The sequence below is a fragment of the Bos javanicus genome, chromosome 7, assembly GCF_032452875.1.
Source record: "Bos javanicus breed banteng chromosome 7, ARS-OSU_banteng_1.0, whole genome shotgun sequence".
In the NCBI taxonomy this organism is placed as follows: Eukaryota; Metazoa; Chordata; class Mammalia; order Artiodactyla; family Bovidae; genus Bos; species Bos javanicus.
The window spans coordinates 19,486,967-19,512,555 of record NC_083874.1 but is presented as its reverse complement, the minus strand read 5'-3'; the positions used below and the strand labels follow the sequence as shown (position 1 = coordinate 19,512,555).

At 52.4% G+C, this 25,589-nt stretch overlaps 1 protein-coding gene across 5 annotated transcripts; it reads left to right on the top strand.

Moving 5' to 3' along the window:
- Positions 1-301: 301 nt before the first annotated feature.
- Positions 302-25,071, top strand: ANKRD24 (ankyrin repeat domain 24). 5 transcript variants are annotated; one of them, XM_061422624.1, is made up of 20 exons: positions 302-3,316; positions 4,803-4,933; positions 5,011-5,099; positions 6,303-6,367; positions 6,901-6,958; positions 12,774-12,844; positions 13,267-13,373; positions 13,550-13,737; positions 14,223-14,251; positions 15,117-15,197; positions 15,331-15,438; positions 16,235-16,279; positions 16,368-16,466; positions 17,295-17,367; positions 17,615-17,733; positions 17,933-19,456; positions 21,881-22,048; positions 24,131-24,256; positions 24,469-24,534; positions 24,721-25,071. In XM_061422624.1, exons 1-20 carry the CDS (start codon positions 3,269-3,271, stop codon positions 24,796-24,798), a joined length of 3,273 nt encoding a protein of 1,090 aa, XP_061278608.1. In that variant the 5' UTR covers positions 302-3,268; the 3' UTR covers positions 24,799-25,071. The 5 variants fall into 5 exon arrangements, with proteins under 5 accessions (XP_061278608.1, XP_061278610.1, XP_061278612.1 ...); XM_061422625.1 differs by lacking the exon at positions 302-3,316 and adding an exon at positions 3,441-3,613; XM_061422626.1 differs by lacking the exon at positions 15,331-15,438.
- Positions 25,072-25,589: the final 518 nt, after the last annotated feature.

The following is a 25,589-nucleotide window of genomic DNA, read 5'->3' as shown; positions in this document are numbered from 1 at the left end:
CCAGAGTTTCTTAAACTTATGTCCATTGAGTCAGTGATGCCACCCAACCATCTCATCCTCTGCCATCCCCTTCTTCTGCCTTCAATATTTCCCAGCATCAGGGGCTTTTCCAATGAGCCAGCTCTTTGCCTCAGGTGGCCAAAATATTGGAGCTCCAGCTTCAGCATCACTCCTTCCAGTGAATATTCAGGGTTGCTTTCCTTTAGGATTGACTTGTTTGTTCTCCTTGCCATCCAAACTTGTTCTATGGACTCTGAAATGTGATTTTCATATAATCCGGGGGGAGCGGGGCGGCGGCCATACCTTGAGGCGTGTGGGATCTTAGTTTCCCGACCAGGGATCAAACCACCCCCTGCATTGGGAGAACAGAGTCTTAACCACTGGACTGCCAGGAAGTCCCCTCATATAATTTTCATGTGTTACAAAATATAACTCTTCTTTTGATTTATTTCCCCCCTAACCACTTATAAGTGTAAAAACCGTTCTCAGCTCTTGGCCTGGACAAAACCAGGTGGGAGTGGGGTAGGGTGGGAGACCTTAGTTGGTGGACCCCTTGCCATGGATCCTCCTGGGCTCTGTGAGCAGTTAGCATCTGATGACAAGTGAGGTCGCTGGAGGCTTATGTGCAGGAGAGAGAGATGCTCTGTTGCAGGTTTAGGCAGCCGGTAGGCCAGGGAGGGGAATAGAAGCAAGCAGGCCCGGGTGGGGGTGACCCCACGGTGGAGCTGTGATGGGACTGACCGTGAGTGAGAAGGGGTCCTTGGATGCAGTTTGGCTGCTGGGTTGGGTGTGGGGAGAGAGAGAGGAGTCAGGTGGGATGGTGGTACCCTTGGCACACTGTGAGGGGAGGGGCTTCTGATTGTGTCTGGCATCCAGAAGGACAGACCAAGGGCAGTTGGAAATCCGAGGCCTGAGCTGGGAGATCCATTTCAGTCTCCTCTCTGGACAAGCCTAAGAGTCACCCCCCTACCCAAGTGTAAGAGGAGAGAGGAGGCCTCAACACCCTCCCTCCAACTCCTCAACTGCTTATCAGCAAACTCTCCATTTACCTGTCCCCACCTCTCCCTCCACCTGCCCAAAGGTGTCTGAGAATAATCACGGACAACGGCAGTGATCCTGCCCCCAGGGACACGGGTGATGCCTCTGACATGGTTGTCACACAGTGGGCGGTGGGGAGGGGGGCTGCTCCTGGACCAAGGATGCTGTTCAACACCCTCACAGAGTCCAGGATGGCCCCACCCCAGGGAATGACCAGACCCCAAATGTCAGCAGTGCCTCCAGGTGGAGGAACCCGGCTTTATGCTATCCATTCCGTTATCTATTCCATTTAACAGTGGAAGAATTGAGGCCCAGACAGGGAGAGTGGCTAGTCTCAGGTCACACAGCAGGTATACAATGGCCAAGCTGTCTTCAAAGCCCCAGTGCCTGTCAGCAGCCATTGCTCTTAAATTCAGGTTCCTGGGACTTCCCTGATGGTCCAGAGGTTAAGACTCTGCACTCCCAAGGCAGAGGGCATAGGTTCAATCCCTGGTGGAGGAATTAAGACCCCATATGCCTCGTGGTGCAGTCAAAAATAAAAATTAAGGTTAAAAATTCAGGCTCCTGAAAGCCTGTCTCTCCACACATCCCTTTCTCTCCCCTGTAATCCCAACCTCCCACCTTCTCCTGGCCATTTCTCAAATTTTCATTCACAACACAGTGGACCGTCCTACCTTTTGGAACTGTCTGTGGCTCTCCTTACATCCCACACGCCTTGTTTCCCCCTAAGCCCAGCTCCTATACAACATCTCTCCCCCTCTGCCCCACCCTTCAGTATGCCCCCCACCAACGCTCCAGGTCCTGGACCAGGGCAGAGTTACCACACTGGTCCAGGAGTGCAATTTATTTCATGATTTCTCCCTAACATGATCTTGTTCCTGCTGTTCTCCAATGCTGTCCATTCTTCAAGTTTCAACTCAGATGTCCTCTCTTGCAGGATTTCCCTGACTTCCCAGATAGTTTCAAGAGTCCTCTCTGAGCTTCCAGCTCATCTGAGCTTCCCCTTTAACAGCCCTGATCACTTTGGTTCATAAATCCGTGGGTGTGTCTGTCTCCCCAGGGACCTCAGTGACAGCAAGGACAACTGTCTTTGCCACCGAGTCCCAACGTGCAGGGTTGTGCCAGGCACCCTCTAGGATGCCCGGACTGAATGAATGCAATCGGCCTATGAGTCATGCCCTCACTGAGCAAACATTCACCAACTGCCTCACTCCACCCTGGGATCCAAGGCCCTTTGCCAGGGAGGCCTCAGTGGGACTCTGCTTTCAAGGGGCTCCCAATATGAGAACAGAATGAGGGGAACACAGACCTTCCCATCTCCTTGGAGTTAGAGCTAAAGCAGGTGTCCTCACTGTCTTTCAGTGGTTTAACTGAGCACCTACTATGTCCTGAGTCCCAGGATGCAGGGTTAGATATGCAGACAGTCCAACCACATCTCTCTGCGATGAATGAATCTGTGTTTGTAGCACACTTGCTTTGTGCCAGGCATTATGTGTTGCAGAGGTCCCCAACCTTTTTGGCACCAGGAGCCAGTTCTGGGGAAGACAATATTTCCATGAGCCCAGGGTATGGGGGTGGGGATAGTGTCAGGATGATTTAAGTGCATTACATTTATTTTGCGGTTTATTTCTATTTTGTGGCAATCTCAGGATATTCCACCTTAACTTTTAGGGTTAGGGTTCAAGTTCCTCAGAATCTGATGCCCCTGCAGATCTGACAAGAGGTGGGGTTCAGGCAGTAAACATCAGTGAAGCGTCTCTTGTTTGGCCACTGCGCACCTCCTGCTATGCAGCCTAGTTCCTAACAGGCCACCAACGGATACTGGTCCATGGCTGGGGGGCTGGGGACCCCTGCTATATAGCATCTCATTTAGTCCTCCCAGTAACCCTCGGCAGTAGGTACTGTTTAATAGGAAACCCATTTCCTGGATGAGGAAAATGAAGTCCAAAGCAGGTAAGTATCTTGGCCCATCTTGTAGATGGTAAATGCGAGTGTGTGGAGGGTGGCGCTGGGGTGTGGGGGGATGGTGTCCTGGATTCAAATTCAGGTTTGTCAAGACTGCAGAACAGCCCCACTGGCGGATGAATGAATGAATGAGTGAGTGAATGAGTGACAGCCCGGATGGCCCAGCAGCAGTGAGACCAGGCCGAGAGTCACCTGAGACCCCCGCATCCCCCATTCCCCGGCCAGCTCAAAGGAGGCGGAGACGGATGCAGTCGGGTCCCTGGAGATGCTGGGACACTGGCCCCCTTTGCCTCAGCCTCCCGGTGGCGAGAAGGTCAGGTCTGGCCTCGGCGGTCCCCCTCCCCCAGAGCCCATCCCCGCTCCCTGGCGCTCCCCCCCACCCGTAGGGGAGGGGCCGGGAGGGGGGCGGCAGGCGGGGCGCGGGGGAGGGGCGGTGTCTGGTTTGGCTGGACCGCGCGGGCCGGGCGGCCGAGCTCCGGCTTCGCGGGCCCTTATCTCCGGCCCTTCTGGCCCCTCCGACCGGGTCACCTCCCGGAGCCCGGCCGCCCGGCCGCCCGGCGCCCTGGACGCCATGAAGCAGCTGTGTCTGTGCGCCGCCGCCTCCTTCGCGGTAGGGCCGGGGGAGGGGGCGCGGGAGGGGGCTGGCGCGGGCCCTTCCTCCCCTCCCCGCCCCGCCCCGCCCCGGCCCCTGACCGCGCAGAGCCTAGACCCTCCACCCGCAGACCCGAGAGAGCGAAGCAGGGAGGGCAGCGGGAGGGGGGGAAACAGAGATGGGAGGATGGATGGCACATATGGGGAGACAATTTTGAGGACAGATGGGGACACTTAGAGGAATTTAGAGGGCACTGACTCATTGGAAAAGACTCTGATGCTGGGAGGGATTGGGGGCAAAAGAAGGGGACGACAGAGGATGAGATGGCTGGATGGCATCACTGACTCGATGGACGTGAGTCAGAGTGAACTCCGGGAGTTGGTGATGGACAGGGAGGCCTGGCGTGCTGCGATTCATGGGGTCGCAAAGAGTCGAACACGACTGAGCGACTGATCTGATCTGATCTGATCTAGGTGGACAGTTTTGGATGGGATCATCCAGGGGGACAATTTGGGTGATACTTTGACCTTTTTTTGGGGAAAAGATACTGACATTTGGAGAACAATTTTGGAGGACGTCTGAAAGATTTTGCGGGGAGGACATTTTGGGGACATTTGACGGGGTCATTGGAGGGATGAATTTGGGGAAGATATTTATAGATGCATTTAGGACATTTGCGGGACAATCTTGGCATCTCAGGGGCAGAAGAAGGGTAGCTGGCAGAGGACAGTGTGAGGGACATTTAAGGGACCTTTAGTGGTTCCTTTGGGAATACTTTGGAGGGCAGTTCAGGAAGACGTGGTGAGGTAATATTAGAAAGGCGGGTTTCACTAAGAGATGGCTAGGGACCTAGGTTTGGGGGACAGCTTCTTGGAAAGATGCTGGGAGCTGAGCTGGGGGTGGTTTATGGTACGGTTGCTGGCAGTGGTGGAGGACAGCTGGGGGGGCAGGTGCTGAGGACCCAGGCTGGAGGTATGCTGTCTCAGGCCCCCACGCAGGACCACTTCCCCCGGCAGCTGCGGCTCAGCCCCACTGACCTCGGCTCCTGCCCGCCCTGCGGCCCCTGCCCCATCCCGAAGCCGGCGGCAGCCAGAGGCACGCGCCAGGCAAGTGCCCAGGACCAGCAGCGAGAGCCCAGAGCCCCTGCCAGGGGAGCGGGGAGGGACAGTGGCCACCAGTCCCACGTTCCTCTGGGTGTGCCCCACAGAGCCAGGACTGGGGCAAAAGTGATGAGCGGCTGCTGCAGGCGGTGGAGAACAACGATCCCACGCGGGTGGCCTCCCTCATCGCCCGCAAGGGGCTGGTGCCCACCAAGCTGGACCCCGAGGGCAAGTCCGCGTGAGTCTCCATGTCCTGGGGGTGTGAGGGCTGAGGGGTGGCCACCCTGCAGTTGACCCCTGACCTCTGGCCTCCAGATTCCACCTGGCAGCCATGAGGGGTGCAGCCAGCTGTCTTGAGGTGATGCTGGCACACGGCGCCAACGCCATGAGCACGGATGGGGCAGGTACTACCCGCCGGCCCTGGGGGAGGGAGGAGGAACTCTGACCAGGTGCCCAGCTTGAGGGTCCAGTCACACCCTGCTTCATGGCCTCAGTGTCCTGCTGAAAAGGGAGGTTCCCTTCAGTGCCCCTGGGGACAGGAGCATGTTAGGCTGCAGTACCCAAGGATGGAGACTGGTTGGCAATAGACCGACTGAGGCAACTTGTGGATCAGGGGAGCTGGGACTCAGGTAGTGGCTGAGTCAGAGGAAGCAGCAGAAACAGAGGAGTGTCTGAGCTTGAGGAGCATCTGAGGGCATGAGAATAACTAGTATAGTTTTTTGGGGGGAGTATCTGAGGTTCATGGAGTAGCTGGGGTTTAGAGGTAGCAGGAGCTCGGGGAGTAATGAGGCATGGGGCATAGCCAGGTGCAGGAGCCAGAATGTATGGAGTACTGGGGATTTACAGAGTATCAAACATAGGGGCATAGCTGGCACTTTGATATAGTTGAGCTTATAGAATAGTTAGGGCTTCCCTGGTGGCTCAGCTGGTAATGAATCCACCTGCAATGCAAAAGACCCAGGTCAATTCCTGGGTCAGGAAGATCCCCTGGAGAAGGGATAGGCTACCCACTCCAGTATTCTTGGGTTTCCCTGGTGGCTCAGACGGTGAATAATCTGCCTGCAATGTGGGAGACCCAGGTTTGATCCCTGGGTTGGGAAGATCTCCTGGAGGAGGGCATGGCAACCCATTCCAGTATTCTTGCCTGGAGAATCCCCATGGACAGAGGAGCCTGGCGGGCTACAGTCCCTGGGGTCAAAAAGAGTTGGGCCCGACTGAGCAACTAAGCACAGCACGTAAAGTAGCTGGGGACCTGGGGAGCAGCTGGAGACCCGAGGAGTAGATGGAGACATTGGGGAGTAGCTGGGGACCTGAGGAGTAGCTGGGAACAGAGGGAGCAGCTGAGGACATGGAGAGTAGCTGAGGACCGTAGTGCTTGAAGAATGGAAAGATGTGAAGTGTAGCTAGGATGAGATTGTCTGAGACTCAGACCAGCTGGGGCTTGGAGAGTCTCTGCCCCCAGGAGTAGCAGGGTTTTGAGAATACCTGGGTTTGGAGACTAGCTAGACAGAGTCATCACAATTATTGACACAGGTTTGGGGGGCAGCAGAAGCTCCCTGAGTATCTGAAGCTCTAGTACATTCTAGAATATTCATTTTCCCTTTTAGGTTACAACGCCCTCCACCTGGCCGCTAAGTACGGGCACCCACAGTGCTTGAAGCAACTACTGCAGGTCATTTCCTTTCCTGTCTCCAACACTTCCCAACCCCCCGATATTCCCCTGCCCTGACTATTCCTGATGAGTTCCAGCAATTCACAGAAGCCCCAGATACACCCCGAATCCTAGGTATTCCTTGGCCCCTTTTATTCCTGAGTCCTAGCTACTCCCTGGACAATGAGACTCTCCAAGAGTCCAGCTATGTCCCACATCCAAGAAATACTCTGAATATCAGATGACTCCCGAGCCCCACCTTCTCCCTAAACTCTGGATAGTCTCTTAGCCATAGCCACTTTCAGGGCTCCCACCTACTCCCCAAACCCCCAGCCGCCCTTGGGCTCCCAGCTAATCCCTCTTTCTCACCAATTTTCATAAGAGTCAAGATGGGGGCCCATGAGGAGTGGGTTCCACAGAGCACGGGGGTGGGTGGGAGGGGGGAAGGGCCAAGGAGCCTGAAATACAACAAAGCCCAAGGAAGAGCAGTTCCTAGAGAAATTAGACAACAAACAAGGATGGCTCCAACTCCAATGACCCATCCCTCCCCCCAGGCATCCTGCGCGGTGGATACAGTGGACAGCAGCGGGTGGACCGCCCTGCATCATGCAGGTGTGTACAGCCCAGCCTCACCCTGGCCACCACGGCCCCCAGAGGCTGAGCTTGGGGATTATTCTACCTGGGGTTCTGGGGATGTGCCTGGGACATATTCCACCTTCTTCCTCACAGAGCCCCTTGCTCTGCATTATCATTTCTTTTTTTTTTTTGGCTGTACTGTATCTTCATTGCATCATTCTTCATTGTGGCGCACAGGCTTCTCTAGTTGTGGTTCACAGGCTCAGTAGTTGCAGTGCTCAGGCTTCGTTGCTCCACAGCATGTAGGGTCTTAGTTCCCCTACCAGGGATCGAACACAAGCCGCTTGCATTGGAAGGCAAATTCTTAGCCACTGGAGCACCATTGGACGGACAAAGGAATTGAGTCCTGTAAACAAGGAAGTGGGGAGGATCCAGGCCGCCTGACCTCAAAGCATAGCCTACTGTATGCCCGGCCTGGGTGAGGACGATTGGAGGGTTATTGCTTCAAGGAACTCCTAGGGAACCTCAGGAAGGCTGAAGGTCTTCATAATCATCAACTCCAAAGTTTTCCAAGGGAGGGGAAGAGACCCAAACCCCTTGAGCCAGAGCCCAGCCCAGTGTCTAAACACCAGGCCCATGACATTTGGGAATGTCTTTCACTTGATGACTCTCAAGTGAAAACATGATATACATTTGCTTTGGAGTTTTGTTTAGTTGAAACATTCCCTGCAGTTAAAGTACGCTGCCACCTAGTGGTAGCAAAGCCTTTGCTTACTTTATGGAAGCTTCTTGGTTTTTTTCATTCAATAAATATTTGTCAAGTGTCTGCTGTGTGCCAGGTTCTGTTCTAAACAATGAGATTACGGCAGCAAAACAAAATCCCATAAGCCCTTGGGCACACAGCAGATAATAACGTCAGTTCAGTTCAGTCGCTCAGTCGTGTCCGACTCTTTGTGACCCCATGAATCGCAGCATGCCAGGCCTCCCTGTCCATCACCAACTCCCGGAGTTCACTCAGACCCATGTCCATCGAGTCGATGATGCCATCCAGCCATCTCATCCTCTGTCGTCCCCTTCTCTTCCTGCCCCCAATCCTTCCCAGCATCAGAGTCTTTTCCAATGAGTCAACTCTTCGCATGAGGTGGCCAAAGTACTGGAGTTTCAGCTTTAGCATCAGTCCTTCCAAAGAAATCCCAGGGCTGATCTCCTTCAGAATGGACTGGTTGGATCTCCTTGCAGTCCAAGGGACTCTCAAGAGTCTTCTCCAACAAAAGCATCAATTCTTCAGCGCTCAGCCTTCTTCACAGTCCAACTTTCACATCCATACATGACCACTGGAAAAACCATAGCCTTGACTAGACGGACCTTTGTTGGCAAAGTAATGGCTCTGCTTTTGAATATGCTATCTAGGTTGGTCATAACTTTCCTTCCGAGGAGTAAGCATCTTTTAATCTCATGGCTGCAGTCACTATCCGCAGTGATTTTGGAGCCCCAAAAAATAAAGTCTTACACTGTTTCCACTGTTTCTCCATCTATTTCCCATGAAGTGATGGGACCGGATGCCATGATCTTCGTTTTCTGAATGTTGAGCTTTAAGTCAACTTTTTCACTCTCCACTTTCACTTTCATCAAGAGGCTTTTTAGTTCCTCTTCACTTTCGGCCATAAGGGTGGTGTCATCTGCATATCTGAGGTTATTGTTATTTCTCCTGGCAATCTTGATTCCAGCTTGTGTTTCTTCCAGTCCAGCGTTTCTCATGATGTACTCTGCATATAAGTTAAATAAGCAGGGTGACAATATACAGCCTTGACACACTGCTTTTCTATTTGGAACCAGTCTGTTGTTCCATGTCCAGTTCTAACTGTTGCTTCCTGACCTGCATACAAATTTCTCAAGAGGCAGATCAGGTGTTCTGGTATTCCCATCTCTTTCAGAATTTTCCACAGTTGATTGTGATCCACACAGTCAAAGGCTTTGGCATAGTCAATAAAGCAGAAATAGATGTTTTTCTGGAACTCTCTTGCTTTTTCTATGATCCAGCGGATGTTGGCAATTTGATCTCTGGTTCCTCTGCCTTTTCTAAAACCAGCTTGAACATCAGGAAGTTCACGGTTCACGTATTGCTGAAGCCTGGCTTGGAGAATTTTGAGCATTACTTTACCAGCGTGTGAGATGAGTGCAATTGTAGTTTGAGCATTCTTTGGCATTGCCTTTCTTTGGGATTGGAATGAAAACTGACCTTTTCCAGTCCTGTGGCCACTGCTGAGTTTTCCAAATTTGCTGGCATATTGAGTGCAGCACTTTCACAGCATCATCTTTCAGGATTTGAAAGAGCTCAACTGGAATTCCATCACCTCCACTAGCTTTGTTCGTAGTGATGCTTTCTAAGGCCCACTTGACTTCACATTCCAGGATGTCTGGCTCTAGGTCAGTGATCACACCATCGTGATTATCTGGGTTGTGAAGATCTTTTTTGTACAGTTCTTCTGTGTATTCTTGCCATCTCTTCTTAACATCTTCTGCTTCTGTTAGGTCCATACCATTTCTGTCCTTTATCGAGCCCATCTTTGCATGAAATGTTCCTTTGGTATCTCTAATTTTCTTGAAGAGATCCCTAGTCTTTCCCATTCTGTTGTTTTCCTCTACTTCTTTGCATTGATCGCTGAAGGCTTTCTTATCTCTTCTTGCTATTCTTTGGAACTCTGCATTCAGATGCTTATATCTTTCCTTTTCTCCTTTGCTTTTCGCTTCTCTTCTTTTCACAGCTATTTGTAAGGCCTCCCCAGGCAGCCATTTTGCTTTTTTGCATTTCTTTTCCGTGGGGATGGTCTTGATCCCTGTCTCCTGTACAATGTCACGAACCTCATTCCATAGTTTATCAGGCACTCTATCAAATCTAGTCCCTTAAATCTATTTCTCACTTCCACTATATAATCATAAGGGATTTGATTTAGGTCATACCTGAATGGTCTAGTGGTTTTCCCTACTTTCTTCAATTTAAGTCTGAATTTGGCAATAAGGAGTTCATGATCTGGGCCACAGTCAGCTCCTGGTCTTGTTTTTGCTGACTGTATAGAGCTTCTCCATCTTTGGCTGCAAAGAATATAATCAATCTGATTTCGATGTTGACCATCTGGTCATGTCCATGTGTAGAGTCTTCTCTTGTGTTGTTGGAAGAGGGTGTTTGTTATGACCAGTGCATTTTCTTGGCAAAACTCTATTAGTCTTTGCCCTGCTTCATTCCGTATTCTGAGGCCGAATTTGCCTGTTAACTCCAGGTGTTTCTTGACTTCCTACTTTTGCATTCCAGTCCCCTATAATGAAAAGGACATCTTTTTTGGGTGTTAGTTCTAAAAGGTCTTGTAGGTCTTCATAGAACTGTTCAAATTCAGGTTCTCCAGCGTTACTGGTTGGGGCATAGACTTGGATTACTGTGATATTGAATGTTTTGCCTCGGAAACTGTCACGCGAGTGTATGTTCCTCGGTTCTTTGTCTCGTCACAACAAAGATTTGGAGCAACGGACATTAAAGCCCTCGGCGCATCACAGCTCTCAGGTCTTGGACAAACCGTGTTACAGCTCTTAGGCAAATCAGTGTTACAGCTCCGTTTTATTTATAAGATAGCAGGAGAATCCAAGACTCGAAGAGAAGAGAGTGGAGGAGTGCGTGGGGAGGGAGAAAGAGAGAGAGAGAAAGAGAGAGAGAGCACGCACGTGGGAGAGAGAGTCCAAGAGAAAGCGCTTTGGCTCCTCCTTTTATATGTTTTTTCCTCCACCTGGGCCTGCCCTATGCAAATTGGGCTTAGCCAGGAGTGCTGTTTGTTCTGTTTGTTCTGCCTTAAGTCTTCACTCTGGTCCTCGGACCTTCCTTGTCTTTTAGCCACCGTCATTTTGGACTCCTTTTCCCTATTCTACCTACCTAACAGAAACGAACAGAGATCATTCTGTTGTTTTTGAGATTGCATCCAAGTACTGCATTTCGGACTCTTTTGTTGACCATGATGGCTACTCCATTTCTTCTGAGGGATTCCTGCCCGCAGTAGTAGATATAATGGTCATCTGAGTTAAATTCACCCATTCCAGTCCATTTTAGTTCGCTGATTCCTAGAATGTCGACATTCACTCTTGCCATCTCTTGTTTGACCACTTCCAATTTGCCTTGATTCATGGACCTGACATTCCAGGTTCCTATGCAATATTGCTCTTTACAGCATCGGACCTTGCTTCTATCACCAGTCACATCCACAGCTGGGTATTCTTTTTGCGTTGGCTCCATCCCTTCATTCTTTCTGGAGTTATTTCTCCACTGATCTCCAGTAGCATATTGGGCACCTACTGACCTGGGGAGTTCCTCTTTCAGTATCCTATCATTTTGCCTTTTCATACTGTTCATGGGGTTCTCAAGGCAAGAAGACTGAAGTGGTTTGCCATTCCCTTCTCCAGTGGACCACATTCTGTCAGCTGTCTCCACCATGACCTGCCCATCTTGGGTTGCCCCACAGGCATGGCTTAGTTTAAAGTTTATATATTTTTTTGTAGCTTTTTTTTTTTTCTTATTTTATCTTTATGGCCATGGTGAGGCATGTGGGAGCTTAGTTCCCTGACCAGGGATTGAACTTGGGCACCCTGCAGTGCAAACATGGGGTTTTCACCACTGAACCACCAGGGAAGTCCTAAAGTTTGATGATTTCCAGCAGCACTTCCTTGCACAAAGCCTTCCCTTCCCTCTCTGGGGCTCTGGACATACACAGCCTGTCCTACTTCTTTGACGACCAAGTCCTCCCAAGCTCCTCCCTGCCTCAGGGTCCGCATCCATGCAGTGACCTCTGCCCTTCCCCTTTCACCATCAGAACTCAGATCAAACCCCAATAAGCCTGCTAAACCTCAGCAGAGGTCTGATCTCTCTAGTAAACAGTTACACTCTTTGGGGAATTCCCTGGCAGTCCAGTGGTTAGGGTTCCAAGCTTCCACTACAGGGGTTGTGAGTTTGATCCCTGGTCAGGGAATTAAGGTCCCACATGCCACGTGGAGTGGCCAAAAAAAAAAAAAAATTAACACTCTTTGTATGATGGTTTGGTATATAGTCAGTATACAGTTAATGCTGCTTGGACAAAAAAGGGATAAATACTTGAAAATCAGTGAAAAATTCCACCCTAAGAGGAAGCCACAGGCTTCCCTGTTGGCTCAGCAGTAAAGAATCCACTTGCACTGCAGGAGACCGAAAAGGCACAGGTTCAGTCCCTGGGTCAGGAAGATCCCCTGGAGGAGGGCATGGCAACCCACTCCAGTATTCTTGCCTGGAGAACCTTATGGACAGAGGAGCCTGGTAGGGTACAGTCCATAGGGTTGCAAAGAGTCGGATACGACTAAAGCAACTGAGCACGCACGCATGCAAGAGAGACCCACAGTGGAAAGATGAGGAAAGAGCTTTGGATTGGGAGTTAGAAGACCCAGGTCATTCTGGCTGTCTCTAACCCCCTGAGTGACCCTGGAGCTGGTTGGGGCTCAGTTTCCTCATCTGTTAAATTTAAGTCTTATCTTTGTTACTGATCTTCTGGGGGAGGTGAGAGTTTCTTATGAAATAAAGGGTAAGAATGACACCCAGGGACATACCTGGTGGTCCAGTGGTTAAGAATCTGCCTCCCAATGCAGGGGACACAGGTTAAATCCCTGGTCCAGAAAGATTCCACATGCCGAGTGGCAGCTAAGTCCATGCACCATAGCTGCTGCCTGTGCTCAGCCATGAAGACCCAGCACAGCCAAAAAAAAAAAAAAAATCACCCTCAAGCAGAAGGCCCCCAGAAAATATCAAAGCCTCGCCCTACCTACCCACCCTTCTCTCTTTTTCCAGCTGCTGGCGGCTGCATCTCCTGCTCAGAAATGCTCTGCTCCTTCAAGGCCCATCTGAATCCCCGAGATCGGGTGAGTCCATGGATTCTTTTGTTGTTTTTCTTCAGTTGCTCAGTCGTGTCTGACTCTTTGCAACCCCGTGGACTGCAGCCCACCAGGGTTCCCTGTCCTTCACTATCTCCCGGAACTTGCTCAAACTCATGTTCATTAAGTGGGTGATGCCATCCAACCATCTCATCCTCTGCCACCCCCTATTCCTCCTGCCCTCAATCTTTCCCAGCATCAGGGTGTTTTCCAATGAATCGGCTCTTCGCATCAGGTGGCCAAAGTACTGGAATCTTTGGGGAAAGTGCATTTGAGGCATCCCAGGCACCCTTTGAAAAGTGTGAAGATTTGGAGTGAACTTAGGGGGCCCATCACAGGCTTCCCAACCTCCCAGAGTCAGTCTCTCATGTCTTGTCCTTGTCTCATCCTCTCCCCACCCCCTCCCTCAGCTGGGTACAACACCCCTCATCATCGCAGCTCAGATGTGTCACACGGATCTGTGCCGCCTCCTCCTGCAGCAAGGGGCTGCTGCAAATGACCAGGACCTTCAAGGCAGGTGAGCTTCTCCCCTCCCAGCCAGTTCACTGTGTGCTGTGTGACCTTGGGCAAGTCTCTTAACCTCTCTGGGTGTGAGATCTAGTGTGTCTTCCTCTCTCAACCCAGCCTGGGTTTGAGGAGGGTGTGGAGGTTTGAACGTATCCTCGCCCCCTCAGCAGCCTCCTCTTCTGGTAGGACGGCCCTGATGCTGGCCTGTGAGGGAGCCAGCCCCGAAACAGTGGAGGTGCTGCTGCAGGGCGGGGCCCAGCCGGGCATCACAGATGCGCTGGGCCAGGATGCTGCTCACTACGGCACCCTGGCAGGGGACAAGCTCATCTTGCACCTCCTACAGGAGGCAGCCCAGCGCCCCTCACCACCCAGCGGTATGCAAACCCCACCTCGTAACAGTTTCAAACACCCCCTTCCCTCCACTAGGTAGTCTCTCGCCACCCCTTTCTCTCCCTTCCTCCTGTGGATAGTTTCAAGGTATCCCTGTTCATATTATAGGAGGTTTCATTGCGCCCCTCACACTGCTCGGGGTAGTTTCAAGGCGCCCCAGAGCTTTTAGAGTAGTCTAGGGGTCAACTCTGTGTTCCTGGGGCATCTTGGAGCTTTGCTTTCCCTAAGAATTGGCCCTCCCAGTCGCCCTATTCTGGAGATGCTACTGTTCTCTCTTTTTGAGAGTTGCAAGGCCCCTCCTATGAGCATTCTGTCAAAATGGTTAGTTCCTACCTTAAAAGTCCTGATTCTGGGGGGCACTGGGAGATCCCTCAAGTTCCCTGGGCTAACAAATACCCTTCCTAGGGCTAGGAAGGGAGTCCCTAACGCAGTGCCTGACCCTGCTTCCCTCTCTCCCCTGCTCTCGCAGAGGATGATTCGGGCGAGGCATCATCTCAGGTACGGATCCCTAAGCAGTGAGTGAGTCCCACCCCCCACCCCCACACCCCCGTGCACACACTGCCTTTCCCCTTGACCCAAGCTCCCTGAGAAGAGAAGGAAGAGATGGACCCTTGACTTGGGGTTAATACTTCGAAGGACCTCTTTGGAAGAGTGCTACCTTTAGGGTGGACTTTCCGGGTGGTGCTAATGGTAAAGAACCTGTCTGCCAATGCAGGAGATTTAAGAGGAGTGGGTTCAATCCCTGGGTTGGGAAGATTCCCCTGGAGGATGGCTTGGCAACCCACTCCAGTATTCTTGCCTGGAGAAATCCCATGGACAGAGGAGCCTGGCAGGCTGCAGTCCATAGGGTTGCAAAGAATTGGACGCGACTGAAGTGACTTAGAACACACCTTTAGGGTGCGCTGCCACCAAGTGGCAGCAACATCCATAACATAAGCACCAGGACTCTGAGAATACTGGGGGCATGGGGCCAAATCATAGGGCTGGGGTGGGATGGTAGAGGGAACGAGATTGATAAGGGCTGGTGTGGTCAGGGAAGGAGGCAAGTCTGGCCTCTTTCTCAATCCTACAGGTTTTCAGCTCCACAGGGAAAGGATTGTAAACAGTAGGGTCTCACTGGGGAAAGTACCAGGGCACAAAAAGGGACAGAGGGTAAAGCATAAGATCTGGAACTCTCAGGGGACGTAGTCTTATCCCTTTTTATACTGGGATAAGTGAGGGCCAGAGAGAGGCAGGGATTCACTCAAGATCACCCAGGAAGTGAGGGCAGAGTTGGGGCTGGTGACAGACAGTGGGCTGTGTTGGTTTATTTGGGTGGGAGGCTGGCATGTCGCCCATATCCCCCATCTACCCCTACCCCCAGAATTCTGTGTCCAGCCATGACAAGCAAGGGGCCCCCAAGAAGCGGAAGGCACCTCAACCCCCCATCAATATCCCAATGCCGGTGAGAGATGCCCTGGCCGTGGGGAAGAGTTGGGAGGCTTGCCTCTAGGTAGCACGGGGAGAAAGTTCTGGCTCAGGTATGGGAGGACGCAGTCCTTGGGCCTCCTGTAAAGGTGGTGGGGTGGGGGGCACAGGATGACCAAGATGCCTACGAGGAGATCGTGCGGCTGCGACAGGAGAGGGGCCGTCTGCTACAGAAGATCCGGGGCCTAGAGCAGCACCAGGAACGAAGAAAGCAGGAGGTGGGGGGTAGCAGAGACATGGGCTGGGGCTAAGCCTGGGGTGGGTGCCATTCTATGGGGATACTCCCCTCCCTGCCTTCCCCCTCCTCCCTCTCTCCCCACCCACTCACTCTGCTCCAGCCACACAGGCCTCCTGGCTCTTCCTCCAACACACCAGGCCTGGTCCTGCCCCAGGGCCTTTGTACAAACTGTGCCCTCTGCCGGGAACACCTTCTGCCAGCTGTCCGTATGACTCCTTCTCACCCCTCCTATAGGTCTTTGCTCAAATGCACCTCCCCTACCCAACTTATTTAAAATTGTAACATCCCCATTCACTTTTCAGTCCCCTTTGTTTTTATTCAAAGCACTGCTATTAGATATACTATATATTTCATTCATATTCACTCATTTGCCTGTGAACCCACAAGCGCAGGCTTGGTTGATGGTGCCTCACTCACCATAACTGCCTAATAAGTATTTATTGGATGAATGAATATTTGAGTGAGTGAGTGAATGAATAAATAAATGAGACAGGAGTTCCCTGGTGGTCCAGTGGTTAAGGCTCTGTGCCACTGCAGGGAGCATGGATTTGATCCCTGGTTGGGGAACTAAGATCCCAAATGCCACACTACACAACCAAAAATAATGATAATAAATGAATGCATGCATGAATGAATGAGTTAGTGGCTCCAAAGGGGTTCTGGCACAAAATAGGCCAGAGGACATCTGTGGTGGGGATGGACGGTCACTGAGCAGGAGTTGGGCTGGGGAGGCCCCCCAGCCCGGATCTAAGCCCAGTCCCCACTTCTTCTGTCAGCTGCCAGAGGCAGAGGCCAGCTCCCTCCACAGCCTGGAGAGACAGGTAGGGTGGAAGGTGGGAGGAAGTGGACCCCCAGCTGCCTGGTGTTTTCTCCTGGAGGGCCACTGAGACCACCACTCCCTCCCTGCAGGTCCAAGAGCTACAGCAGCTGCTGGCCGAGAAGCAGGAGGAGAAGGAGAGCTTGGGCCGGGAGGTGGAGAGTTTGCAGAGCAGGCTGTCCCTTCTGGAGGTGGGCCCAATGGGGAGGAAGGCAGGGGTGGGGCCACCAGGAGGTGGGGTATTTCTTCTGCTGCAGCTGCATGATAACCACACTAATACAGATAGTCTCATACACGTGCAAACACAGAACAGACAAATGTACAAACATAATCACGTATAGATAACAAACACACGTACACATAATGAACACTTTCGGAAACCTGCAATCACCCATACTCATGTACGTGCAGAGACGGACAACAACATTTATGTATATGTGGTCTTACACATGCAACAGGCAAACACACAACAAACACATCTGTGGATATGTCATCTCACCCACACAACAAATACTTGGGCACACACAACAGATACTTCGCATTCAATCACATACCTAGGCAACACATTCACAAATTCATGTATTCACACAAGTATTTCTCAAAATAAATAAAGCAAACAGATACAGGTACACAATCATACACACATATACACAAATACAAGACAGTCACACACCACAGACTACAAGTGCAAAATCACACACACTCACAGGAACTCACACAGAAGAGGCTGGGGCCGCTGTGCACGCCCCACAGGGGCACACACGTGTGCACATGCATGCTCACTGCAGACCTACAAACCCTGAGCCACTGGTGCAGGGACTTGCACCCAGGCAGACACATGTGGCCCCACACAGAATCCCAGACACACCCTTTCAAGGATGCACTGCCATCCCTCCCTTGGCCCCACATACCAGGTAGCATATACAACCCTCGCTATTGGGTTATGATCACACACTCACGGGGGAGACATGGGGGCTGGAGGGAGGGCAGGACCTCAAGCTGAATCCTGCACCCCCCAGAACGAGCGGGAGAACACCAGCTATGATGTGGCCACCCTGCAGGATGAGGAGGGTGAGCTACCTGAATTCCCAGGTGAGACCCCACCTGCCTTCCCCCTGCCCACCCTCACCCCCGACCATGTCTGGGGCCCCAGGAGTCACAGCTGTAACCCACAGGCATGGAGAGAGGTTGAAGTTGGGAGGGAGCCTAGCCGACACTCACAGTTTATGCCATTCCTAGAAGCATGCCTGCCCTGGGGGCCCTGACCCACAGCTCCAGACCCCCAACTCCCATTCCTTGTGGCTGGAACTCTGGGGCCTGAATCTGTGTCCCCTGCCAGGGGCTGAGGTGCTGCTCTCCAAGCAGCTAAGCCCGTCGGCCCAGGAGCTCTTGGCTTCGCTGCAGGAGCAGGTGGCCATGCTTACCAGACAGAACCAGGAGCTGATGGAGAAAGTCCAGGTGGGGAAACCAGGAGCTGATGGAGGTTTCCGGGGGGGAGGGGTGGGGGCAAGTCTGAGGAGCCAAGGGGCTGTTTCCCAGGGGTTTGGGTGGGCACGTGGCTAGGTCTGTGGACAGGGAAAGTGGTGTGGCTGCCCTGTGTCCCCCCACGCCCACCATGGCCACTTCCACTCTTGCTCGGTTCCCCTGTCCCCACCAGATCCTGGAGCACTTCGAGAAGGACGAGATGGAGGCAGACGGTCCGGCCGAGGTCATTCCTCTGGAGCTCTATGACGCTCTCCAGGCTGAGTTTGACCAGCTCCGCAGGCAGCACGCCAAAGCCCTGCAGGCGCTGGAGCAGCAGGAAGCCCGGGAGGCCCTCGCAGAAGAGGAGGCAGCCTCTAGGGAGGGCAAAGGTCTGGGAACCAAGACCTCCAGAAATGGGCCAGTGGAAATAGAGCTTAACGGCACTGCAGCTCCGGAAACCAGAGTGAATGGAATCGAGACCACAGACGAGGAGGCTGCAGGAGTAGAAACCACAGAAGCCTTGTCACAGAGCTTGGAAGTGGTGTCCACGATGGCCGAGGCCACAGTAACAAAGCCCACAGACACGGAGGCCTCAGAAACAGAGGGCGTGGGAGCCCAGCCCTTGGAAACAAAGGCCACGGGAGCTGAGGTTACAGAAATGAAAACTCTAGAAAGAGGAGGAAACCCAGAACCAAAGGCCACAAGAGCAGAGACCACCAGTATGAAAACAGAAGAGCCAGAAATGAAGCCCAATGGCGTAAGTGCAGTGGAAGAAGAGCTCACAGGCACAGAAGCCATGGGAGTGGAGCTCATGATTCCGAGGGCCCTCACAGGACCCATCTTGCACCCGGGTGCTGCGGAGGCCTCAGAAAAGCTGCAGACAGAGCTAGAGACCAGGATCCGCAGCTTGGAGGAGGCGCTCAGGCAGCGGGAGCGGGAGGCGGCGGCTGAGCTGGAGGCGGCCCATGGCAAGTGCGAGGCCGCGGAGGCCGAGGCTGGCCGCCTGCGGGAGCGGGTGCGGGAGGCTGAGGGCGGCCGGGCTAGTGGGGTCAGAGATGGGGACACAGGCCAGCTGCGGGCCGCCCTGGAACAAGCCCGCGAGGACCTCCGGGACCGGGACTGCCGTCTCCGGGAGCTGGAGGCGGCCTCGGCCCGGCTGGATGAGGCCCGGGCCGGCCGGCTGCTGGCCGAGGAGGAAGCCCGGGGCCTGCGAGCAGAGCTGGCCCGGCGGGAGGAGGCGCGGCTAGAGCTGAGCCGGGAGCTGGAGGCGCTGCGGGAGCAGCTGGTCGCGGCCACAGCCACAGGGGAGCAGCAGCGGGCCGCGGCCGCTGAGCTGGGCCAGGCGAGGGACGCGGCCGAGGCCCGGGCCGCGGAGCTGTCCGCGGCCTGCGAGGAGGCCCGGCGGGGCCTGGCAGAGCTGCGGGAGGCCTCCGAGGCGCTCCGTCAGTCGGCCGTGCCGGCCTCCGAGCACCACCGGCTGCAGGAAGAGGCCCTGGAGCTGCGGGGCCGGGCGGCCTGCCTGGAGCAGGAGGTGGTGGCCACGGGCAAGGAGGCCGCCCGGCTGCGCGCAGAGCTGGAGCGCGAGCGGGTGGGCAGCATGGCCCGCCTGGAGCATGAGCGCATCGTGGGCGCCCTGCAGGCCGACGTGGCCCGGTTGCAAGGGCAGCTGGAGGAGCTGGGGCGACGCCACGAGAAGACCAGCGCCGAGGTCTTCCAGGTGAGCGTGGGGGAATCCCCACTGGGCACACTGGGCAGCTGCTTGGTGGTCTGTTTGGATCCCACAGCCAGGCGAGGTTTCGACCCCACTGGTTTCAGTCTAGCAGAAACTTGACCGTGCTGGTAGGCCTTTAACCCTGCAGCCATTCTGACCTCCCCGGTGTTTGAACAGGTGTTTTCTGTTTTTAAAACATTTTGTCTATTTGACCCCCCATTTGTTTTCCAATGGTTAGCAGGTTTTGAGATCTGTTTGTTAAACCTCTGCATATCCCAAGATCGGGAAGATATTTTTAAACATTCATCTTTTGAAGTATCCTTGATTTACAATGCTGTGTTGGTTTCCGCTGCGCAGCCAAGTGGCTCAGTTGTGCGTATGTGTATTCTTTTTCGTATTCTTTTCCATTATGGTTTCTCACAGGCTATTGAATATAGTTCCCTGTGCTATAGGATAGGACCTTGTTGTTTATGGTGAAGTTTCATTTTGTTTGTTTTGGGTTTTATTTGTTTGTTTTTCTGCACCCTGGGGCATGTGGGATCTTGGTTCTCTGGCCAGGGATTGAACCCAGGTCCCCCTGTGTGGAAGCTTGGACTCTTAAACCACTAGACTGCCAGGGAAGTCCCAGTGAAAATGTTTTTATGTGCCTTCTTCAGCATCTCTTTATTTTAATTTCCCAACCACATTTATACTGTGTTTCTAACTGTGGGTGTGGTGTGAGGTAGGAATTAATATTCACCCATCTTTTGGTAAGCAGTGAACTGGGCTTTTTACTCTGATATTTTTTCCTGTATTCATTTTCTCTGTTGGTCAAACTGGCCCTGTTTTGTTTTGTTTAGCCAGCTGTTTTGAGATTGTCATTTTATCTTAGATCATTTTTGATGCTTCAACCCCCAAATAGGAGGATGTTTTGTCTAAGGAGTGTTGATCCAATTATTTTGAACCCAGTAGATTTTTATGCTGATTTTCTTTCAAACCAAGGGACTATCTTTCGGGCCCTGAAGGTGTATCTTTTGACTCCGTCTCTTTCCTTAAACATACACAGACACAAACCAAACCAAATTAAAGAAAACAGCAATTTTTTTTTAAACAAATGTGGGAATAAAAAGCCATACTTATTGTCATCAGGAAGGCATTTTTCTCTCCATATGTCTGCTTACTCATCTGTGTAAGTGAAGTGAAGTGAAGTCACTCAGTCATGCCTAACTCTTTGCGACCCCATGGACAGTAGCCTGCACCAAGCTCCTCTGTCCATGGGATTTTCAAGGCAAGAGTACTGGAGTGGGTTGCCATTGCCTTCTCCAATCTGTGTAATGGAGCTGCTGAGAATTCTTAGTCCTCACATGAAAATTAAATGGTTTAATTTCTGTAAAATACTTAGGACAGTGATGGTACAAATGATAAATAATTGCAGCCAGGATTATTTTTTTCCAATAATATACTCTTTTGGTTTTTTTTTTTTTTTTTGGCTGTGCCACTTGCCGGGATCTTAGTTCCCCAATGAGGGCTCAAACCCAGGCCCCCTGCTTTGGAAGCACAGAGTCCTAACCACTGGACTGCCAGGGAATTTCCAAGAGCATGCTGTTTTAAACCAGTAAAGTTTGATCTATTTCTTAGAATTCATGATCCAACTTTAAGTATGCCCATCTTCATACTTATTTTCCAGATTTTACCTTCTCTCTTGACTACTTATTTTGGGGGTAAAATGATTTGAACTTAGTTTTTCTGTTTTGTTTTTTAATTGTTAATGTGTAGCCAGTCTGTACTAAGTGAAACATCTAATTATTATCTATTTTTCCTGGAGTTTTATTTCTATAAAGCCCAGTGATCCACCCAGGCTCAATTTTTGCAAATCTAACACTGTTCCAACCTTGATATTTTTGTAAAAAATGCAGTCACAATTTTTGGACATTTGTTGACTTTTCATCCAGATTCTTCTGTTTTTCCTTCATTTTTGTAAGAAATCTACACACTTTCACACCTTCCCACTGGCAGAGAACAGAATGTTAGTTATGATGTAATAAAAATAATAACAATAACATTCATTATATAATTTTAATAATAGTGACAACAACGTCACAAACTCAAGCACAACACTTACTCTGTACCAACCGCTGTTCTAAGTGTCTTCCATGTATTTGCTCGTTTTATCCTCACAACCACCCTGTGACATGGGGATTTTTATTATCCTCCTTTTATATATGAGCAGGTTGAGGCACAGAGAGCTCGTGTCCCTTGTCTAAGGACCCACAGCTTGGCAGAGTCAGAATGTTTCTAGTGCCTACAGGAATCCAGGGCCCCTGAACCAAATTCCTTGACATCAAATGGCCTTGAATGTCCCAAGATTGCAATGGAAGGGTAGGATCATTTTGGTCCAGGCTTCTTTGGGGTCCAAATGTCCTCACAGTCACATGGGGGCTTGGGCTGCAGGTGCAGCGGGAGGCACTGTTCATGAAGAGTGAGCGACATGCGGCTGAAGCCCAGTTGGCCACGGCTGAGCAGCAGCTGCGGGGGCTGCGAACTGAGGCCGAGCGGGCACGCCAGGCCCAGAGCCGTGCCCAGGAGGCCCTGGAGAAGGCCAAGGAGAAGGACAAGAAGGTGGGTTCCCTTTCCTTGTGCTCCACCGGGAGGTCCCCCACTCAACAGACATTGGAAGGAATCTAAGAATGTCCCAGCTGAATGGGTCTTGGGAATTTTCCAGATGAGCAAACAGGCTCCCAGAGGTGAACTGAGTGGCTCAGAGTCACACAGCACGTTCTGAGACAGTGGACGAGACCCCCAGGTGCTTTTGCACACAGAGTCACCGGGCTACAACTTGCTGTGTGTCCCTGGGCAAGTCACGTGACCTCTCTGAGCCCCAGTTTCTACCTTTGTAAACTGAAGATAAAGTTGTGATAAGGATTATGGTTTATTTATAGCAGGGTCCTTCCCTCTCAGCACTAGTGACATTTAGGGATGGGCCATTCTTCTTTTTGAAAAATATTTATTTGGCTGCACCAGGTCTTAGTTGCTGCACACAAGATCTTCGATTTTCATTACTGCATGTGGGATTTGGTTGCAGAATGTGGGCTCTAATTCCCTGACCTGGGATCGAAACCAGGCCCCCAGCATTGGGAACTCGGAGACTTACCTGCTGGACCACCAAGGAAGTCCCAGGGGCTAGGTCATTCTCCGTGGGGGACCATTCTGGGTATTGTAGGGTGTGGAGCAGCATCCCGGGTCCCTGCCCACCTGATACAAGGAGAGCCCCCAGTCCTGACAAACAGATGCCTCCAGATATCGCCTGGCATCCCCTGGAAATAGGATCATCCCTGATTGAGAACCTCTGATCCACGGAAATAACAACAAAGCCCAGCATGCATTGAGTGCCTGCTGTTTGCCATCACAGCTTAAAATTATTCTCTGTTCAGAGTCACAGCAACCTACAAAGTTGAGAACGATGGTTCTCCTTACCTTACAGATGAGGAAACTGAGATTTCGAGTGGTTAGGTCATATTCCCAAGATCTCCCACTAGGCAAGGGGAGAGAAAGACCCAAACCCTGGCCCAAGTAACCCAGCCCCACCAGGATGGGCTGCTTTTGTCCCCCCTTGTTCTGTCTGTCTCCACTTTCACCTTCTGGAGACTCCCAAGATCTGTACACTTTTTCTGCAGAGGGCCAGATGGTCACTGATTTTGGCCCGGCCTTGCCACAATACTCAGCTCTGCCACTGAAGAAGGGCCGTAGACTTGACAGCGAATGGGTGTGGGCACATATAAATAAAAATTTACATATGACCATGGAGTTGTGAATTTGGTATAATTTTCATGTATCAGAAAATATCATTCTTCTTTTGATTTCCTCCCCCTGCCCTGATGATTTTTTTAGAATATTTATTTATTGGGCTTCCCTGGTGGCTCAGACAGTAAAGAATCTGCCTACAATGTAGGAGACCTGGGCTTGATCCCTGGGTCAGGAAGATCATCTGGAGGAGGCAATGGCAACCCACTCCAGTTTTCTTGCCTGGAGAATTCCATGGACAGAAGAGCCTGTTAGGCTACAGTCCATGGGGTCACATGACTGAGCGACTGAGCACGTTTATTTATTTGGCTGTGCCTGGTCTTAGGTGTGTCACCAGGGATCATTGATCTTGCAGTGTGCAGCTTCGGTTGTGGCATGTCGCAGCATGTCAGATCTAGTTCCCCAACCAGAGATGGAACCCCGGCCCCCTGCACTGGGAGCACAGATTCTTAGCCTCTAGACCACCTTCTCGGAGAAGGCAATGGCACCCCACTCCAGTACTCTTGCCTGGAAAATCCCATGGATGGAGGAGCCTGGTAGGCTTTGGTCCATGGGGTCGCTAAGAGAGCGACTTCACTTTCAGTTTTCACTTTCACGCATTGGAGAAGGAAATGGCAACCCACTCCAGTGTTCTTGCCTGGAGAATCTCAGGGGCGGGGGAGTCTAGTGGGCTGATGTCTATGGGATCGCACAGAGTCGGACACGACTGAAGCGACTTAGCAGCAGCAGCAGACCACCTTCTGACGATTTAACATGTGGAAACCATTCTTAGCTAATGGGCTGGACTAAGCCTGCAGGGAGGCTTCTGTGAAGTCCGAGGCTCTTCCTGCTGCCCAGGAGAGGTCCCCAAGTCCCCACCCCAGGCTCAGGTGCCAGCTGACTCTCCCGCCCTCACTCCAGATCACGGAGCTCTCCAAGGAGGTCTTCAGTCTTAAGGAGGCACTGAAGGACCAGCCGGGGGCCCCAGACTCCTTGGAGGTGGAAGCCCTCCGTGGCCAGGTGAAGGCTCTGCGGGAGCAGCTAGAGGTGAGCCTCGCCTGCCCGTTGGGCACAAGGTCCCTGGAGGGTGACGGGCAGGCAGGCAGTGCACATGGAGGAAAATAGTTCAGTATTTTAGCAAGCAGCACTGCCATGCTGTTGCGTGCCATCAAAACAGGGACTCAGGGTGCAAAGGGGGCTTTTTGGCATAGCCTGGAGGGGGTCCTGCTTCTCTGAGCTCCCCTCCCCTACACTCACAGGAGGCTGCCAGGGAGCACAGTGCAGTGGTGGCCTTGTACAGGAGCCACCTACTCTACGCCATTCAGGTGAGTCTCCCTGGCTTTGGGGGCACCACTGCTGCCCTCTGGGCCTTAGTTTCCCTATCTGTACAAGGGGAGGCTGGTGGAGGGAAGAGGAGCAAGGGGCAGGGAGGGAGGGGGATGAAGAAACTGGGTGGGGGGGTGGGAGAGAGTGCCCAGGCTCCCTCCGCTTCCACCCTCCCCACTCCTCAGGGTCAGATGGATGAAGACGTGCAGCGAATTCTGAGTCAGATTCTGCAGATGCAAAGGCTCCAGGCCCAGGGCCGCTGAGAGCAGAGTACTGCCCTCTGCCCCCCAGGCCTCTCACGGGGGCTTCGGGACTCATGCGTTGACCTTCCGCACTTGGAGACCAGCCTGGGCCCCTTCCACACTTCCCTCACTGCCTCCACCAGCCCCACTGGTCCCTGCGTGCACTGGGCAGTCTAGACCCCCGCCTTGACCACAACCCCTCCTGGGACCGGGGAATTTGAGTCCTCTCCCCCACATCCGGTCCCAAACGCTACACCAGGAATAAAAGCTCATGGAGCAGAGCAGAGAATGAAAGTGTCGTGTGGCCTGATTGCTGGGCCCCACTGCAAGTAGGGGAGGGAGTGGCCCAGAGCAGGGATTAGGGATTAGGGTGAGGAGAGTGAGGCAGGACTCAGTCCCTAAGATGGACACTGTGCTGTGCTGTGCTAAGTAGCTGCAGTTGTGGCCAGCATTGGAAGCTCAGAACCCTAAACACTGGCCCACCAGGGAAGTCCCCTAGTTACTGGAGTATTTTGAAAAGTCAGAATGGGTGCCCCAGAGTTCATGGTGAACAAAATATCCAAGTGTTAAGACAGAATCAGATCGTACACCTTACTTCACTGTTCTCACATGAAACCCGTTCCTGGTGGGACGGTCCCCAGAGGGTCCCACCCTCGCCTCCCTGCTCCTGGGCTAACCTTCTGAAATCCCCTGGGGGTTCTTGGCTCTTTCCAGCTCAAGCAGGGAGGTGGCCCTGTGTCCAGCCTGTCCCCGGGGTTCCACGGCACCCAGCAGTCATTTTGCCTCTCCCCGGGCATCCCAGGTCCTCGGAG